Raw genomic sequence first — 19,580 nt, forward strand, 5'->3', positions numbered from 1 at the left:
CCCCCAGGCACAGTCTGATGTGTCTGTGGTTAGGGTCTGGGCGGCGTGGGGTTGAGTAAACGGTAGTCCCTTGTTGTGGTTGCATTGCTTCTGTCCCCCAAAGAAACTCTGTCCTTAGACAAGGTATGATAGGTACGACGGTTTTCAGGTCCTGAGAATGTTGGGTAGTCCCTTGTTGTGGTTGCATGCTTCTGTCCCCCAAAGAAACTCTGTCCTTAGACAAGGTATGATAGGTATGACGGTTTTCAGGTCCTGAGAATGTTGGCACCAAAGACTTTTTAAGTACCATTGAAGTTTCCTCATATGCAGTCTGGCATATGGAATTACTAGGATACAAGAGGCCATGACCCCTAGGGCCTGCAGGATTTTCCTTGCGGACAGCTGGGTTTTGGTGGCCATTTGAGTGAAGTAGCCTGTCAGATAGGCTTGTTTTTCTTGAGTAAGGAATGCAATTTGGGATGCTGTGTCCAAGCTTGCTCCCAGGAATAAAATATTTTGACTGGGGACTAGTTTTGATTTCTTTTCATTGATAGTGTACCCCAGGGAGGTTAGAAGGTTCTTTACAAATGTCAGGTGCTGCAACAGCTTTTCCTGACTGTCGGCCTGAATCAGGCAGTCCAAGAATGGGTAAATTTGAATTTTTCTCAGTCTGCAATAGGCAATGGCTGGACTCAGGCATTTTGGGAATACTCTGGGAGCAGTGGATAAGCCAAAGGGAAGTGCAGAGAACTGATAATGCATAGATCCTGCCCTGAAATGTAGGTATTTACTGCAAGAGTCCCTGATAGGGATGTGCAGATAGGCTTCTTTTAGGTCTGGGGTGTCTAACCAGGCATCTTTGGACAGCATAGGAAGAAGCTGCTAAAGGATGAGCCTTCTGAATTTTGGTACCACCAGGAAGGTGTTTAGACTAGAAAGATCTAGGATTGGGCACCAAATGCCCTCTTTTCTGGGCACCAGGAAAAGCCTATCTATTCTGCAGGAACAGGCTGAATTGCCCTTATGGAGAGCAGGGATGGAACTTGGTTTTGTGTCTCTGCCCACTGGTTTGGAGGAAGGTCTGGGAACCCTTTTGGGGTTGGCAGTGAGTGGAAGTAAAATTTGTATCCGTGGGATACAATGTTGAGGACCCAGTGGTCTTTGGTGATGGAGGTCCAGTTTTTTGCATGATGGGCAAGTTTTCCTCCTAGGGGCACGAGCAGTTGGGCAGAGGTGAGGAGTGGAGTTGAGAAGTCATTGTGAATTCTTTCCGTAAGGGGATGGCTTTGCACTCCCTATTTTTGAAGTGGACGCACTCCATTGCTTAAGATCTCTGCATACCTTCAGACTGTAGTCAGAGGGGGGGCTGTTTCCCCTGGGTCTAGTTTGAGATGGCCTTGAGGGGGCTGGAAAGGACCAATGCTTCGAGGGGCAATGCCTACTGAATCTAGGAGGCAGGACTTGCAAGAAATCTTTCACTGTCTGCATAGATTTAGCTTTTTCTTCCATCTTTTACAGAACCTCTTCTGCTGTGGTGCCAAACAGATTGCCCTTGTTCAAAGGAGCGTCTAGGAATTTTGATTTGACACGGCCTGGCAAGGTCTGCTCTTCAAGCATGCCTTCTCAGTACAGAACCAGTGACTGCTGCCCTGCAAGATGCTTCTAGGGTGTCAAAGCCACAATGCAAAGTATGCTTGCTGACTTGGCTTGCAGAATGTATAAGCTCTTGTAATTATTTTCTGCACAGTCTGTAAAGGTACTAATTTTTGCTTAATAAGTTCCATAATATGTTGCTGGTATTTCAGCATGTGAAACTGGCAATTCAATGCCTTAATGGCGAGAGTTGCAGAGGTGTATACTTTTTTGACCTGTCTAAAGCTCTAGAATTCCCGTCCGAAGGGGGGGGGGATTCTTGGCTGTAGTTGTTTTAATACCTTTAGTCCCCTGGGAGATGACCTCTGGGTCAGCAAGATTTTTGAAAAGAAATCTGTGAGAGTCAGGAACTCTGTAGAACCTTGTCTGGTTTTCTAACAGCAGAGGGTAAAGTATCAAAAATTAGACTGGATTCCATAAAGACATCATCCACAACATCCAGAACTGGAGGTATTGCTAAAGGTCTATGTTGTGTGGCAAATCTAAAAATTCTCCGAGTCTCTTTTTGGACTGAGGATAGTCTTGGCATTCCCAGTGGAAATGCTCTCTTAAAGTATGTAGGGTTTCACCAAAAGAAAACTCCTCTGGAAATGAAGCAGAGGGAATGGATTCCTCTGCATATGAATCCTCATAAGCAGATAAAGGTATGTCTGTATATTCAGAAACCTCACAGTCGGACTCATGGTCTGTTAAGGCTGCTGGGGACAGGTCTCTCTTTCTCTTAGCAGGGGAAGGCTGGCTTCCCCTAATCAGCATAATCAGGTCTTCTACCATTTTAAGCATTTGATACTGAGGCAAGGAAGCAGGTGCTTGAGTTTGCGTTGTCAGTTTTTTAGGCGTAGCTCATACTCTTGGCCTTAGAAACTCGGTAGTTTTAGACAGAAATGAAGAAGCGAAAGAAGCTGTCAGTTTGTGTCGAATATTGGTTGTGCGAAGAACTTCCTTGGAAGCCGGTGCCTGCACAGCAGCTCCAGACCTATCCAAGGTAGAGACATCCGCAGGTTCCGTAGTCAAAGAAGAGTCTTGCGGTATTCCGGACTCTAAATGGGTCTTGGTAGCGGCCTGCGAATCCATCGAAGCGGGCATCAGGGGCTGAGAAAGTGCCTCACTGAGTACAGGCGAATTGGCGACTAGCTTAACGGAAGCATCATCAACAGTTTTGGACCTGTGCAGTCCATCTCTGTCTTTATCCTTACATTTTTTCAGAAGATTGGTAGTCAGATGGCTTACCGAAGCCATTTCAGAATACGGAGATCGAGAGCGAAAGTATTTAGCGACAGTAAGGGCCCAACAATGAACAGTTTGGGTGCTGGACAAAGCACAAAACCGACAGCGAGGTACGTCATGGTCTGGGCCTAAACAGTCGACGCAGTAAGAATGGAAATCTCAGTGTGGTATTTGCTTTCCAAAGGCAAGACAATTGTTAACTTTTTCTGACATCGGTTAGAGCAAGAAAAAAGGATCCCCAATGGGGTACTTAGCTTTAGAAGACTTCAGGATGATTCAATTTGGAAACGAAAAATCAGGTAGTGGCTGACCGGCACTCCTGCGAACTGCTTCTGATTTGGGCTCCTCAGCAAGAAAGACTGATGTAATGGCGTCGGCTGCCTGTATTTATAACCCTGACGACTTGACGTCAGTCCTGGAGCGACAGCAACCGACGCAGAAATACTAAGTCTCTGGTATTCGGGCTGACTGAGGGCTACCTGCAGGCAGATAACCCAAGTGTGATGATTGCAACAGTGAAACACAAAGAACATCTCCCTTAGAACATTAATGACAGTCCAAAAACACTTGGTTTCCTAGAAAACACAACAATCTATTAAAAAACACACAACATTTCTTCATAAAATTAAATTTAGTGGAAGGATTTCCTCAACAAGGGGACTCCTCTGCCAAACCTTGAAGGATTACTAACTGACCAACTGTACCATGGGGCTCACTGAAGGAGTGCGCTTCAGTAGCAAGAAAGCTCTGAACTTTTGTTGCACTGTCTTTTTATATGGAAATCCTCTCATGCTCCTGACAGAACATGTAGAGGGTTTCCTGAAGCTCTGAAAGCTGGTCAGCTGCAGTGGGGTGGGACCCAAATAGCTTAGGCTACTGCAACAGTGATCTAATGTACAGTACACCCCCACTTTTGCCAAAATCATCATGCTGGGGTGGGAAAGTGACTGTCTTTCCTAGTGTATATTTCAGGCACATGCATTTTTATGTAAGGTTTTTGGACGACATTTTTATTCTGTGGGATGGGACAGTTGACCAAATTGGAGAATTCATCAATTACTTCAATGGGTGTTGTAGTTATTTGAAATGTACACACTCTTGGGACAAGTATAGTATCAGTTATTTGGATACAAGGATCTCACAGAGTGGAGGTGAGTTCAAATCTAATACATTTAGGAAAGAAACCTTCTGTAATGCATATTTGCATTACAGTGGCAATCATCCCCACTTTCAGAAAAGAAGTTTGGTGAAAGGGCAAGCCATAAGAGTTGCAAAAATGACCTCTAGGAAGGATGAACTTGAGGTTCTATGGGATATGTTCCTGGAGAGGGAATACCCCTTGGAAATGGCTGAAAGTATTTTTAAAGAGGTAAAGGAAGGGTGGGGTAGTAAATACCTACAACTTCTTGGTAGAGATTTAAAAAGGGAGAGGAAGATGGAGAATAGGAAGAGATTTGAAAAGGCAATGGTTCCAGAACAAAACTGTTACTCCCAGGATATCAGGAGGTTGGTGGTTAAGAACTGGAGCATTTTTAGGGTCATAAGGAAATTAAATTGGTGGGACCCGAGCCAGTTTTTGTTTATAAAACTGGTAAAAACTTTAAGCAAATGCTGGAAAACGGATCAGGAAAGGACAGGGGAAACAACAAGGGTATGGTACCATGTGGAAGTTGTGCCCAGTGCAGTTATATTTGTAGAGAAAAAACATTACTTCTGGACAATGCTTTGCACAGTAAGGTAACATTCGTGAATGGTAGTTGTGCAACTAACAAAATAGTTAATTTAGCAAAGTGTTAGGAATGTGCAGGATTTTATATAGGGAAGACAGAAAGAACATTAAAAACAAGAACTTATGAACACCAATATGAAATTAGTAGGAAAAGGGATGTTAATGCACTATACAGGCACTCGTTAACTTATGCCAACTTTAGGAAAATTACATGTGCAATTTTGGAGAGGATTAGAATCAACTCCAGGGGTGGTGACTGGCAGAGAATGCTTTTTAAAAGGGAGTTGGTATGGCAGTTAAAACTGAATGCCATACTCCAACCTGTACCAAACGATCAAGTGTCCATAGGACCTATTTTGAAAGAAAGGGCTGATGTTTTAAGTTAAAATGATGTGATGATGCCTTTAAAATTTGAATGAGATGTAATTAAGTCTTAAATGATGAAGATGTAAAGGGTTTAGTATTTTAACATAAAAGAACATTAATTTGTGAAAAGGTTTATCTGAAGTCTCTGTGGGAAATGAAAGCACTTATGAAACACTGTGTTTTTTATTAAAACTTATATCGACTTATACTACTGGAGTTCGGTCCTTCTTTATTTTTTGTTGGTATTTCGAGTTTGGCTACTACTCTTGATCGTACATTAGGAATTAACTTACACATGGTGGACATGTTACAAAAGGGATTAACTTATACATGGTGGACACGTTACATAAGGGATTAACTTGCACACTGTGGACATGTTACATAAGGGATTAACTTGTACACTGTGGACATGTTACATAAGGGATTAACTTCTACACGGTGGACATGTTACATAAGGGATTAACTTCTAGATGGTGGACACGTTACATAAGGGATTAATTTATACATGGCGGACACATTACATACAGGATTAACTTTTACATGGTGGACACGTTACATAAGGGATTAACTTCTACATGTTGGACATTACGTAAGGGATTAATGTCTACATGGTGGACACGTTACATAAGGGATTAACTTCTACATGGTGGACACGTTACATACGGGATTAATTTCTACATGGTGGACACGTTACATAAGGGATTAACTTATACATGGTGGACATGTTACATAAGGGATTAATTTCTACATGGTGGACACATTACATAAGGAATTATTTTATACATGGCGGACACATTACATAAAGGATTAACTTCTACATGGTGGACACGTTACATAAGGGATTAACTTCTACATGTTGGACATGTTACGTAAGGAATTAACGTCTACATGGTGGACGTGTTACATAAGGGATTAGCTTCTACATGTTGGACATGTTACGTAAGGGATTAACGTCTACATGGTGGACACGTTACATAAGGGATTAACTTCTACATGTTGGACATGTTACGTAAGGGATTAATTTATACATGGTGGACACGTTACATAAGGGATTAACTTCTACATGGTGGACACATTACATAAGGGATTAACTTCTACATGGTGGACATGTTACGTAAGGGATTAACTTCTACATGGTGGACACGTTACATTAGGGATTAATTTATACATGGTGGACACGTTACATCAGGGATTAACTTCTACATGGTGGACACGTTACATAAAGGATTAACTTCTACATGGTGGACACGTTACATAAAGGATTAACTTCTACATGGTGGACACGTTACATTAGGGATTAATTTATACACGGTGGACACGTAACAGAAGGGATTAACTTATACATGGCGGACACGTTACATAAGGGATTAATTTATACATGTTGGACATGTTACGTAAGGGATTAACTTCTACATGGTGGACACATTACAAAAGGGATTAACTTCTACATGGTGGACACATTACATAAGGGATTAACTTCTACATGGTGGACACATTACATAAGGGATTAACGTCTACATGGTGGACACGTTACATAAGGGATTAATTTATACATGGTGGACACGTTACATAAGGGATTAACTTATACATGGTGGACACGTTACATAAGGGATTAACTTATACATGGTGGACACGTTACATAAGGGATTAACTTCTACATGGTGGACACATTACATAAGGGATAAACGTCTACATGGCGGACACATTACATAAGGGATAAACGTCTACATGGTGGACACGTTACATAAGGGATTAACTTATACATGGTGGACACGTTACATAAGGGATTAATTTATACATGGTGGACATGTTACAAAAGGGATTAATTTATACACGGTGGACACGTAACATAAGGGATTAACTTATACATGGTGGACATGTTACATAAGTGGGAAAGGGATTACAACAAACAAGATGATGTTATACAAAGCTTAAGAAACAATTTTTTTAAACATTACCTGTGTAACCTCCTGGTTTTGTCTGTCAAGTTCTTCAAGCTCCGTCAATAATGTGTTTTTTTCCATCACAAGCTGATTTAATTCACTGTCTTTTTCATTCAGTTTTTGTTTCAAATCATTCAGTTCTAATGAGACCGAGTCATTCATGATGTTTTGAGCAGCCATTTCTTTCTCTTCCACGTTCAATTTTTGAAGCAACATCTGCAGTTCATCCTTCAAATAAAGAAAGGAGCATTATATTCTTCCTGTAACTTTCATAAGCACTAATAAAACATTACTTCCAAGAATCTACTCCTTTATCAAATGCTAAGCTTCATCTTTTCCCTCCTATTGTCTTCAGATTAATATCTGCATTTGAAAGGGAAGCCCTTGCTCCTGAATTAGGAACAAGCTTTTCTATAATTTACTTAATAAATAAGCAACAAAGAACCAAAGACTCTTAACAGCACATAATTCTGACAGATGTCACCTTCCGGCTATTTACATAGACAGATGTAGAAATAAGTGCAAAACAAAAAAATATATAATCAAGTACACTTTGGGTTTCAATAAATTCTTTGGAGGTACTCCTTAAAACAATGCTCCTAACACACACATAATACATCACACCAATGTACTGAAATACTTCTAAGGTAAATTACATATATTACGTGGAAAGGTAAAGCACTCATCTACACAGACTAAGTTAGAAGTTGGGGCACAGTCGAGAAGTAGTAGATGTTCATGAGGCAAAAGGACTTTATACCTAAAGACACCCGACGAACTGAAAGGTTTTCAAAAGAAATTCAACAAAGTGCTGCAGACAACATGAAAGTTTTGATTAGCCGATGAATAAAGCGCAAGCAATGCCTATGAAAACAAAAGAAAAATATCTATATACTCACATCAACCAATACTGCTGTTAGCAGAAGCATATCAACGTCAAGCAGGAATGGAAATCAAACCAGAAGTAGACAAAAATCAGGTAGCTACTGAATGCAACAAAAAACAAAAGAAAGAATATAAGGAGAAGGATCAGATGAGAAGGCAAGAAATGTGGAAAAGGCATAAATAAAGTTGCAAGTACAGAAAACTCCTGGAACTACCTCTCATCGATCAGGACCTGGCACAGGAATGGTTAAGGAAAGTTGAATTTAAACCAAAAAATAAAAGGTTAATATTGGCTGCCCAGGAAAGTGGACTACATACACATTGGCTTACTAAGTCCAGTGAACATGTGGGAGAAATAGACAAATGCAGTTTCTGTAAAACAGACTTGGAAACAGCTGCACATCTTGTTGCTGGGTGTGATACACTAATGGCTGATGACCTGTATGCTGAAAGGCATAATAACGTGGCAAGACTGTTGCAGTGAGGATTGCCCAAATGTTGCAATACTGAAGTAGCTGAGAAACATTGGAAACATGAGCCACAAAGCATTATAGAGAATGAAGAAGTTTATATCACATGGGATCAACCATTACCAACAGTTCAGAAAACAGATATGAGAAAAGCAGATATAGTAGTCCATGAAAAGAAGCCAAAAATAGATTGATCATTGAAATTGCTACATCCGGTGATTACAGCGTCTTACATACAGAGTGATACAGACTCATAAAATACCACGATTTACAGCCAGAAATGAGGGCAATGTGGAAGGAGGACACCCAGACAGTTCATACACTAGGAGGAGTAATGGGTCTCATAAAAAAACATTCTACAGTTGCACTTATGTATGTTACCGAAACATTTAACTCCATATGAATTGCAATTCAGGGCACACTGAGTGTGTGGCAAAGTGCACTTCTGGCTAACAAAGACTGAAACAATACAAATTTCACAAACCTTAACCATACTTTGACTTAGTAATGAGGTTCACGCCCATCATGGTATTAGAAACTAAAAAGACTTGGAGAAATTAAACTGAATAGAGAAAAGAACAATTAAATAAGCAACAGACTTATTATTTAACACAGATTAAAAGAACCAAAGACTCAGTTGTTCACCTCCTACGAGGAGCTGGGTGAAGTGGCTCAAGTTCTCCCTACCTCCTTGGCTGCACGTTTAGTAAAAACCTGGGAACCTATTACTTCATTCACGTCCATTCACGTCATTCACTTCATTTACTTTTGCCCTTTTAAATCCAACTGCCTTAATATCAACAATAATTAATATCAATATTAATATTTCCAAATATCAACACCTTCTTTCAGTCAACTGGCTAATTCATTCCCTATCACCAGGGTAATAGGAGCTGTTACTAAGGCAGCCATCAGAAGCAGTATGGATTTTTTGTCTTTGCCCCACTGCCTGTCAATTACCACTCCCACCCCTTATTTCTTCCCCATGACTGAGGTGAGCGGCACCCTACAGGGGATCATTATTCAGACAGTCATCAAGAGGTGGTTTGAGCATTTTCTTGTTTAATTCCAGCACTAACTGCACACTGCATGCATCTGGTGAGGCATCAGGGAGAGGCATACAGTGAGCCGTCTATGGAGGATGTCCCCTCAGGGAGAGGCATGCAGTGGGCCATCTATGGAGGATGTCCCCTCAGAGAGAGGCATACAGTGGGCCATCTATGGAGGAGGTCCCCTCAGGGAGAGGCATACAGTGGGCCGTCTATGGAGGATGCCCCCTCAGGGAGAGGCATACAGTGGGCCGTCTATGGAGGACGTCCCCTCAGGGAGAGGCATACAGTGGGCCGTCTATGGAGGATGTCCCCTCAGGGAGAGGCATACAGTGGGCCGTCTATGGAGGATGTCCACTCAGGGAGAGGCATCCAGTGGGCTATCTATGGAGGACGTCCCCTCAGGGAGAGGCATCCAGTGGGCTATCTATGGAGGACGTCCCCTCAGGGAGAGGCATCCAGTGGGCTATCTATGGAGGACGTCCCCTCAGGGAGAGGCATCCAGTGGGCTATCTATGGAGGACGTCCCCTCAGGGAGAGGCATCCAGTGGGCTATCTATGGAGGACGTCCCCTCAGGGAGAGGTATCCAGTGGGCTATCTATGGAGGATGTCCCTTCAGGGAGAGGCATACAGTGGGCTGTCTATGGAGGACGTCCCCTCAAGGAGAGGCATCCAGTGGGCTATCTATGGAGGATGTCCCCTCAGGGAGAGACATACAGTGGGCTGTCTATGGAGGATGTCCCCTCAGGGAGAGGCATACAGTGAGCTATCTATGGAGGATGTCCCCTCAGGGAGAGGCATACAGTGGGCTGTCTATGGAGGACGTTCCCTCAGGGAGAGGCATACAGTGGGCTGTCTATGGAGGATGTCCCCTCAGGGAGAGGCATACAGTGGGCTATCTATGGAGGATGTCCCCTCAGGGAGAGGCATCCAGTGGGCTGTCTATGGAGGATGTCCCCTCAGGGAGAGGCATACAGTGGGCTGTCTATGGAGGATGTCCCCTCAGGAAGAGGCATCCAGTGGGCTGTCTATGGAGGACGTCCCATCGGGGAGTGGCATCCAGTGGGATGTCCCCTCATTTGCGCAGACTGTGCTCCCTCAAAGCATCACTGCCCGTCCACCCACAGCACAACTGTCTCCAGAAGAGAAGGTGCATCACCCAGCGCGGTCTCTAGTGCATGCAAATGTCTCCCACCCCCATCCCCTAAGATAGGTGACCAAACCAACCCTTTCACACCTTCCTCTCTCTACCCAACTCCTCCATTACTGGATCATGGTTACCTGGGACACAGTAAGTGCACTTTCCCCATGTACAATGGAACCAAGCTTCAGATTCTTCTGTATGCTGCCCTATTTGTACAGGTACTATGCAAAGTGTCAGGGAGAAGACATGCAATGGGTTACAACAAAGTGCATCAACTTACTCATACAAAGGGCATTTCCTCTCAAGTAGTCCTGTTCTTTCCCCTGAAGCATGAAAGCAGGTTGTCTTGATCTTCACCAGTAAAGCTGCATCATCCAGTGTGCCCCCGAAGTGTGCTTATCCCTCACACCTCCACCAGGTGAAGCAAGTGGATTATACCCCTTAACTCCTCCCCTCCCAGCCTGACTCCTCAGGTGCGACAGGCGCTAATCAAACCTCGTCCCTCTACACCATAGAGGTAGGCTATGACCCTCTTACTTACACCACCACTAACTACTGGAACACATCTAATTTTATTGTACAGCATTACTCAAGGTAAAGGAAATGCTAATAAAAGCTGTAAAACATTTGTTTCACACACAGTACCTATAACATTAAAGCTGGTCAATTATTCTCCTTCATTACAATGAGGGATTTGAGGCATATATGTAAGGTGGCCAATGGGACTACGAATTGTAAATTCCAAAACTGTGGGATGTTTACCCTTCAGTCCAGACAAGGGTCCATACAAGATGAGACAGAAATGGCCTGAAAAGTCAAAAAGAAGGAACAGGATGATGCAGGCCTTGGCTTTCTCACCTTCTCTGATTAAACACTTGACACTTTCCAAATAGCACGATTTCTTATGGAGACCAGGATCCTTAACATTACATGGGAGCAACTAAGGATCTGTGAGCGTGGGATGCGAAGGTGGTAGCTGACTGACCTGTACAGTAGATGCTCTCCTGGTATGAAAACTGAGAAACTGTATTATTTACAGGATGGGTCCCATCCAAGAATGCACCATATAAAATTACATCTGCCAGCTAAATCTGGTGAGGCAGGCCTTCCAGATAACAGAAGCATCATAAAGATGGTGCAAGGTTGTCCCATAATCCTCAGCTGATTCAATGTTTTTATTGCCTTTAATCAGGGCCATCATCTCTTTGAAGTTTACATTTTTTTGTGAAATGAGATTCCCAAATACCTTGGATAGACTTGGGCAAAATCCAAGGCATCTGTTATGACAGACCAAACTGAACTGCAGAGAAAGTGGGAACCTGGGCTCTGATTAACATGGTTGGCTCATCAAAGGAGTTTTCTTCTGAAAGAAACAAAACTGGAATGAGAAAGGACAGATGATACTGGTGATGGGTGCAACAGATTTTTGGGAACCACCGAATTTTCCTCATGAGAAATCTGGTTAAAGGAACCATACGGATGGCTGACAACAAGGAACCTACAGCTTTGAGAAAGTCCCTTTCTGTGGACTGGTCTACTGAACAAGGTCTTTGAATTAATAACAGTAGACAGAAACTTTCTCTGGAGGGAGGTAAGCTTCCATGAGGAAGGTGTCCAGCACGCACCCTACAAAAATTAACCTGCGAAATGGAATCAAAGATTTTTCCAGATACAACTTGAAAGCTAGACTCTAGAATAGATACATGGAAAAATGCAGGAATGCCAGTGTGTCTTGGGTAGAATCTGATAAGATAAGGCAATTGCCTGGATAGTGTTAAAAGTGAATTCCTTGAAGTCAGCAGAAGACAATGAGTAGAGAGAAATATTTTGTGAACTCCCTTCAAGATGCTGACAGGCCAAATGGCAAAGAGGTAAACTGAAAGTAAAAAGCCAACACAATGAACCTGAAGTAACACTTATGGTCTTTGTGACTAGGGATGTGATGATATGCATCTTTGAGGTCTAGCATGACCAATTAATAATTGCATGGAAAAACTAAACCTTTTGAAGTTTTGTTAGAATGAGGAAGGTATTCATAATCGAAAGATCCAATACAAGTCTCCAGGGGTTCTCCATCTTGGTTACAAGAAACATCCTTGAATAAAAACCCTTTCCTAGTTGAGAAGGGCAGACAGGTTATATTACATTTTGTAATAGCACCTCCATTACACTTTGGGGGAACAAACAAGTCTGGTTATTTGGTGGAAGATGGATTCCTGATTGTAGTCGAAGGAAAGCCCACTGTAACTTGTAGCCCTTCTGAATTATTTTTAGTACAGTAAAATCTGTTGTTTTTCTCCATACATGCAGGAAATGAGACAGACATCCTGTTAGCCTGGTAGAGTACCTGGGGTGGAGATGGCAGTGGGGGGGGGGGGGTGTTGAGATCAAGAGGTGGCCATTCATTTTTCTTATGCAGGAAAGTTCCAATGGGGTCCAGTCTTTTTTTTCCCCAAGTCCCTTTGCCACTTAGTTTGTACTCCTGCTTAGTAGAGTCTTGTTAGCCTGCTTTAAAAATCTTTTAAAAGAAGGATCCAGGGCCTGAAGGGTACTTTATCTAGGTACTTTAGGACCTGTGAAAGAAAGTTTTTTTTTTATCTTTCCAGATTAACTTTCCATCCTTCCTCTACTCTTTTGAGGACCTCACAGAGGAATTCATGAAAAGATCCCCCTCCCTGAAGGGAGGTATTTAATATCTGTGCCTTGACATCCTCAGGGGAAACTGGAATCTGACTCAGGCAAGCTTGTGCATCATGAACCCACACATAGTACCTACTTCGGGATATATCGAACCCACACACACTACTTACCTGCAGCATATATCGAACCCACACACAGTACCTACTGCAGCATATATCGAACCCACAAACAGCACCTACTGCAGCATATGTCGAACCCACACACAGTACCTACTGCAGCATATATGCACTTCACTAAGTGTTTTGTGACATGGGCAGCAGAAAGCACCATGTTTGGCAAAGTAGTTTTAATGTCTGCATCATAAAATGTCAGTGTGCAGCATGTCAGAAAACAGAGAAATGATACTTTGTCTGGCAGCTAACTGCCCTGAAAGCAAAAGTGGAAACCTATACTTTCTTCCAAAAACTGGTCAAATATCCTGCCACCTTTCTCTCTGGGGACAGAATTAGAAGAAGCTAAAAGCTTAGATCCACTATCCCCTTCCACAGAAATCACAGCAGGATCACAAATGGGATTCTTAAAAAGAAATCTATGAGATCCTGGTACCTTATACAGTCTTATAGGCTTTCTTAGGTGAAAGAAGGTTGTGAGTCTGGAGAAGCACAAGCTGAATTAAAAACGTTCTCCAAAGCCCCCAGTACTGGAGGAATATCAACAGGTTCGGGGAAGTCTAGACTTAAAAGTTCATGATATTGGTTTTGTGCCTCAAACTATTTCCTTCCCACATGAAGAACTCTTTCATTGTACTAATTGTGTGAGGAAAAAAGTTTCATCTTTAGGTACATCAGAGGATAAAGTCTTCTCTGATTCAGTGTCATAATAGATAAGGACCTTCCTCCTCAGCATAAGTCTCTCTTCTCTTCTCCAGAGAAAAAAGATTTAGTCCGTTTATCATGATACAACACGTCAGTTGAAGACTGGAAAGAATGCAAAGCACTGAACAGACCCTAGGCAAAGTTATACCAGTCCTCCTAGTAGCCCTTCAAACCTAAAGTAGTAGAAGGGGAAGCAAATGCCTAGTCTTTGGGCGTTTGAAGTCCAACAGTCTTGGAAAACTTGGGCTTCCAGACTTCGCGTGGCTCGACCACCTCTTCCCTTACCAGAACTTGATGAATACATCCTATCTTTAAGTCAGGATGAAGCTGGGCTCTCCCCTCCCAACAAGGGGTGCCTGAAGTAGGATCTAAATGAATGTGCAAACAAATCTAGGCCATTAGCAGTCGCCCACAGAGCTTTAAGAGAAAGAGCAGATAGACTGGACCAATGGCCCAAGGCTCCAAAACTACCACAGGTGAACTGATTCCAGACTGAATGTGCAAGCAAATCTAGGCTATTAGCAGTCACCCACAGAGCTTTAACAGAAAGAGCAGATAGATTAGACCAATGGCCCAAGGCTCCAGAACTACCACAGGTCAACTGATTCCAGACCGAATGTGCAAACAAATCTAGGCCATTCGCAGTCTCCCACAGAACTTTAAGAGAAAGAGCAGATAGATTAGACCAATGGCCCAAGGCTCCAAAACTACCACAGGTCAACTGATTCCAGGCCACTCAAAAGAGGTGGACATGAGAGTCATTTCTGTAGCCTTTTTCTGAAAATGTTCTGTTCCTTTTTGATTGAAGTGGGATATCCTAGATAGAGGATTTTGTAGACATGGCTGCATAAGTCAAGATCTTCCCATATAATTTTTTGGGAAAGAGTTTAAGGCTACTAAGCCTAGTACAAACAGTTTTGGGAGAGAAAGATAAACAGATGTCACAGGACTGAATGTTGCGACTCTCCAAGTCAGAAAACACAAACAGTGTGGACATCCTTGCAAGGTGTCTGCTTACCACATGTCCATTTTCCCTTTTTTGACAGACAAAAGGCACTATTGAAATACACTTTTTACAAGAAAAAGGTAAAGAAGGTTCCCAACAGTGTACTTATCTTACTACAAAATGCTGAGTGGTAACAACAGCCAAAACTAAAGACAGAGAAAATGAGCCATCTGACTATGTGCATCAGCAGCAAGAAAGCTGGGATTTTAGAGCCCACACATCCTCTTAACGTTAGTACATTCTCATTACTTGCATGACATATGATGTGCAAGTACGGCACCCAAAAGGTTTAGTACACTAACCAGATGTCCCATATCCTTGGCAACATATGTCCCACACACAGCTTTATGCAACAGTGATCTAATGAAGAACATCCCTTGATATTCCAAAGTATGGCAAAGAGAAGACTAAGCAACTCTCAGGCAGGATATGTAAAGGAGAAATAAAAGCTGTGATGTAAAACCAAGCAAAGGGGGATCTTCAGGAATGGATGGAAGCCCTTTAGAAATATGGATGGTAGGATAAAGGAGGCTGCTGAAAATCTGAAAGGCATTATTTAATAATATATTAGTGGGGGATACCTGAATCATGGAAAAAAGCAGTGGTGGTAGTACTACTGAAAGAGAGCACGGATCCTCCAGACCCTGCATCAGACAGGCCACTATAGATTCTAACCAGACCCTACATCACACAGACCACTATAGATTCTAAACAGACCCTGCATCACACAGACCACCTACATATTCTAACCAGACCCTACTTCACACAGACCACCTACATATTCTAACCAGACCCTGCATCACACAGACCACTACAGATACTAACCAGACCCTGCATCATACAGACCACTACAGATTCTAACCAGACCCTGCATCATACAAACCACTACAGATTCTAACCAGACCCTGCATCATACAGATCACTACAGATTCTAACCAGACCCTGCATCATACAGACCATTACAAATTCTAACCAGACCCTGCATCATACAAACCACTACAGATCCTAACCAGACCCTGCATCATACAGATCACTACAGATCCTAACCAGACCCTGCATCATACAGATCACTACAGATTCTAACCAGACCCTGCATCATACAGATCAGTACAGATCCTAACCAGACCCTGCATCATACAGACCACTACAGATTCTAACCAGGCCCTGCATCATACAGACCACTACAGATTCTAACCAGACCCCGCATCATACAGACCACTACAGATTCTAACCAGACCCTGCATCATACAGATCTCACTACAGATTCTAACCAGACCCTGCATCATACAGATCACTACAGATCCTAACCAGACCCTGCATCATACAGACCACTACAGATTCGAACCAGACCCTGCATCATACAGACCACTACAGATTCTAACCAGACCCTGCATCATACAGACCAGTACAGATTCTAACCAGACCCTGAATCATACAGACCACTACAGATCCTAACCAGACCCTGCATCATACAGACCACTACAGATTCTAACCAGACCCTGCATCATACAGACCACTACAGATTCTAACCAGACCCTGCATCATACAGACCACTACAGATTCTAACCAGACCCTGCATCATACAGACCACTACAGATTCTAACAGACCCTGCTTCATACAGATCACTGCAGATCCTAACCAGACCCTGCATCATACAAGACCACTACAGATTCTAACCAGACCCTACATCATCCAGATCACTACAGATCCTATCCTGAACCCTGCATCATACAGACCACTACAGATCCTATCCTGAACCCTGCATCATACAGACCACTACAGATCCTAACCAGACCATGCATCATACAGACCACTACAGATTCTAACCAGACCCTGCATCATACAGACCACTACAGATTCTAACCAGACCCTGCATCATACAGACCACTACAGATTCTAACCAGACCCTGCATCATACAGACCACTACAGATTCTAACAGACCCTGCTTCATACAGATCACTGCAGATCCTAACCAGACCCTGCATCATACAGACCACTACAGATTCTAACCAGACCCTGCATCATACAAGACCACTACAGATTCTAACCAGACCCTACATCATCCAGATCACTACAGATCCTATCCTGAACCCTGCATCATACAGACCACTACAGATTCTAACCCGACCCTGCATCATACAGACCACTACAGATCCTAACCAGACCATGCATCATACAGACCACTACAGATTCTAACCAGACCCTGCATCATACAGACCACTACAGATTCTAACCAGACCCTGCATCATACAGATCACTAGAGATCCTAACCAGACCATGCATCATACAGACCACTACAGATTCTAACCAGACCCTGCATCATACAGACCACTATGGATTCTAACCAGACCGTGCATCATACAGATCACTACAGATTCTAACCAGACCCTGCATCATACAGACCACTACAGATTCTAACCAGACCCTGCATCATACAGACCACTACAGATTCTAACCAGACCCTGCATCATACAGATCACTACAGATCCTAACCAGACCCTGCATCATACAGATCACTACAGATTCTAACCAGACCATGCATCATACAGACCACTACAGATTCTAACCAGACCCTGCATCATACAGACCACTATGGATTCTAACCAGACCGTGCATAACACAGACCACTAAAGAGTCTAAACTACAAAGTGTTTTTGCATACATTAGCTATGAGAATGGCAAAAATGTTACCAACACTAACAAATATGGATCCATGTGATTCTGTGACAGGGAGACAAATATTTTATAACATTAAAAGAGCAAGGATGGCTCAAAGGGAATTGGAATATGTAAAAAAAAACTCCACTACTGTTTATTAGTTTGGATGCAGAGAAAGCATTCAATAGGGTTTTGCTGGGAATACATGATCAAGGCACTAATAGAACTTGCACTCCCAGCAGTACATCAGTTAATAAGGAGAATATACTAATAGATATGAGACAAAAAGAGGTGGGCAGAGTCCTTTCTGATAACTTCAAATTAATGACTGGGATTGGGCAGGGATGTTCTCTTCCCCCTCGCCTATTTGCTAAATACATGGAGTCTTTAGTTAAAAAGATTAGCAAAGGATTCTCAAATTCAGTGATCTAATTAGTATGGCAGTCAAGAAAAACTAGCTTTAACTGAGGCTGATGATATTCTGTACCTGACAAATCCTGAATACAACATTAGGGTGCAGTGGAATATTTTAAAACAGTCTTAAGTTGTTTTGGGACATAAAAATAAATGAAGGCAAAACACAGGCTATAGTGGTGAACTAACTGATATTTTGGTACAAAATGTAGCAATACAAATATTAACAGAGACACAACAAGTTGAAATATTTAGATGTGTGGATTTAAACAGGATTCTGCTTTGGCAGCTAAAGATATGTGGGAAGAGATCAAATGGAAGGAGTTCAAAAAATTAAGTGACTAGTAATGAAGGACTACGGACATGAGCAATTAGATAACAGGCCGAGAAAATGGTTCCATTCTCTCTGTCTAGTATGTAGGCCGCATAATTTTATCAGTGACCAAAAAGCTGTACATGACAAAGAGTTGAAGAAGTTTATTTGTGATAGGAAGAGGACAAGAGTAAGGCGGGATGAGCAGATTCCTCGTATTAAACTGAGCAGCTGATGACAGCCTGACTTGAAAGGATACTGTAAAGCTATGCAACTAACACTATATATACAGCTCAATCAGAGGGACAAAAATCAAAGTGGAAAATTAAGATGACAGCACAACGTGGAAAACGTGATGAAGAGGACTTTGGGGTTTGCAGGCAAGAGTTAAAGTAGAACAGAAATAAGTTATACAGAGTACTACATATAAAGTGTCAGACAACATTATGAAGACAAAACCAGTGGAGGAGAGTTATTTTGCCAAGAGCAGTACATGTCACCAAGGGTACAAAAAAATCAAGAAATGTCAGGAACGAACTGAAGGAAACAAAGGAACTGCATTACTGACAGCAAATAAACGTAGAAGAGAGCAGGAACAAGCCAAGAAGTTGCTCCTCACCAATGAGCAATAAAACCGGTTCGCACTTACCTTGACCTGACACAGGCATTTTACACAACACACCACTTGGGAAAAGTTGACAAACTCAAGAGGCTGGACAGAAACCCTTACATCACCCAGTGGATAGTCATCAGGCTCACAGACAGGACCCAGGAAAGTTAGAATTATGAAGCGATGCCCCTCAGGGATTAGTCCTGGGACTCCTTTTTGCTGTTTACTTCTTTGAAGTCAAGCCCAAAGCCAAGGGCCTCTGACTGACAATCTGCAGATGACTGCAAATTTGGAACAGTCATATAATCCTCCACAAACCCAAATGTTCTCCAAAATGGGCTGACACAAATAACTTGTGTCACAGCCATGGACTAAAACTAAATGCCAAGAAATGCATAATACTATCCTTCGGGAAGTCAGCCACCCCTGTAACTATCATAGTGACAAGACACCCGTAAGAGCTGACCCAGTAGTAGGACACTTGGAGACCCCAATAGACAGTAATCTAACCTTTAACCATCACTTGTCTACAGTAGTGTGGAAATCATTCTATGTTATGCAACTTATAAACAAAGGTATGGCATCTAGGTCCAAGGAGGTCACTGTTCCACTGTAT

General features: G+C 42.5%; 1 protein-coding gene across 1 annotated transcript in view; it reads right to left on the minus strand.

Annotated features, from left to right (window-relative positions):
- The window catches only part of TRIP11 (thyroid hormone receptor interactor 11), a 1,664,886-nt gene that overhangs the window by 754,909 nt on the left and 890,397 nt on the right, over nt 1–19,580 (minus strand). Inside the window, exon 10 of the mRNA XM_044073627.1 lies at nt 6,913–7,125. Within this exon, the coding sequence (XP_043929562.1) occupies nt 6,913–7,125 (213 nt within the window). The remainder of the gene's footprint in view (nt 1–6,912; nt 7,126–19,580) is intronic.

The sequence above is a fragment of the Protopterus annectens genome, chromosome 6.part0 (assembly GCF_019279795.1).
Source record: "Protopterus annectens isolate FY-2018-M chromosome 6.part0, PAN1.0, whole genome shotgun sequence".
Classification (NCBI taxonomy): Eukaryota; Metazoa; Chordata; order Ceratodontiformes; family Protopteridae; genus Protopterus; species Protopterus annectens.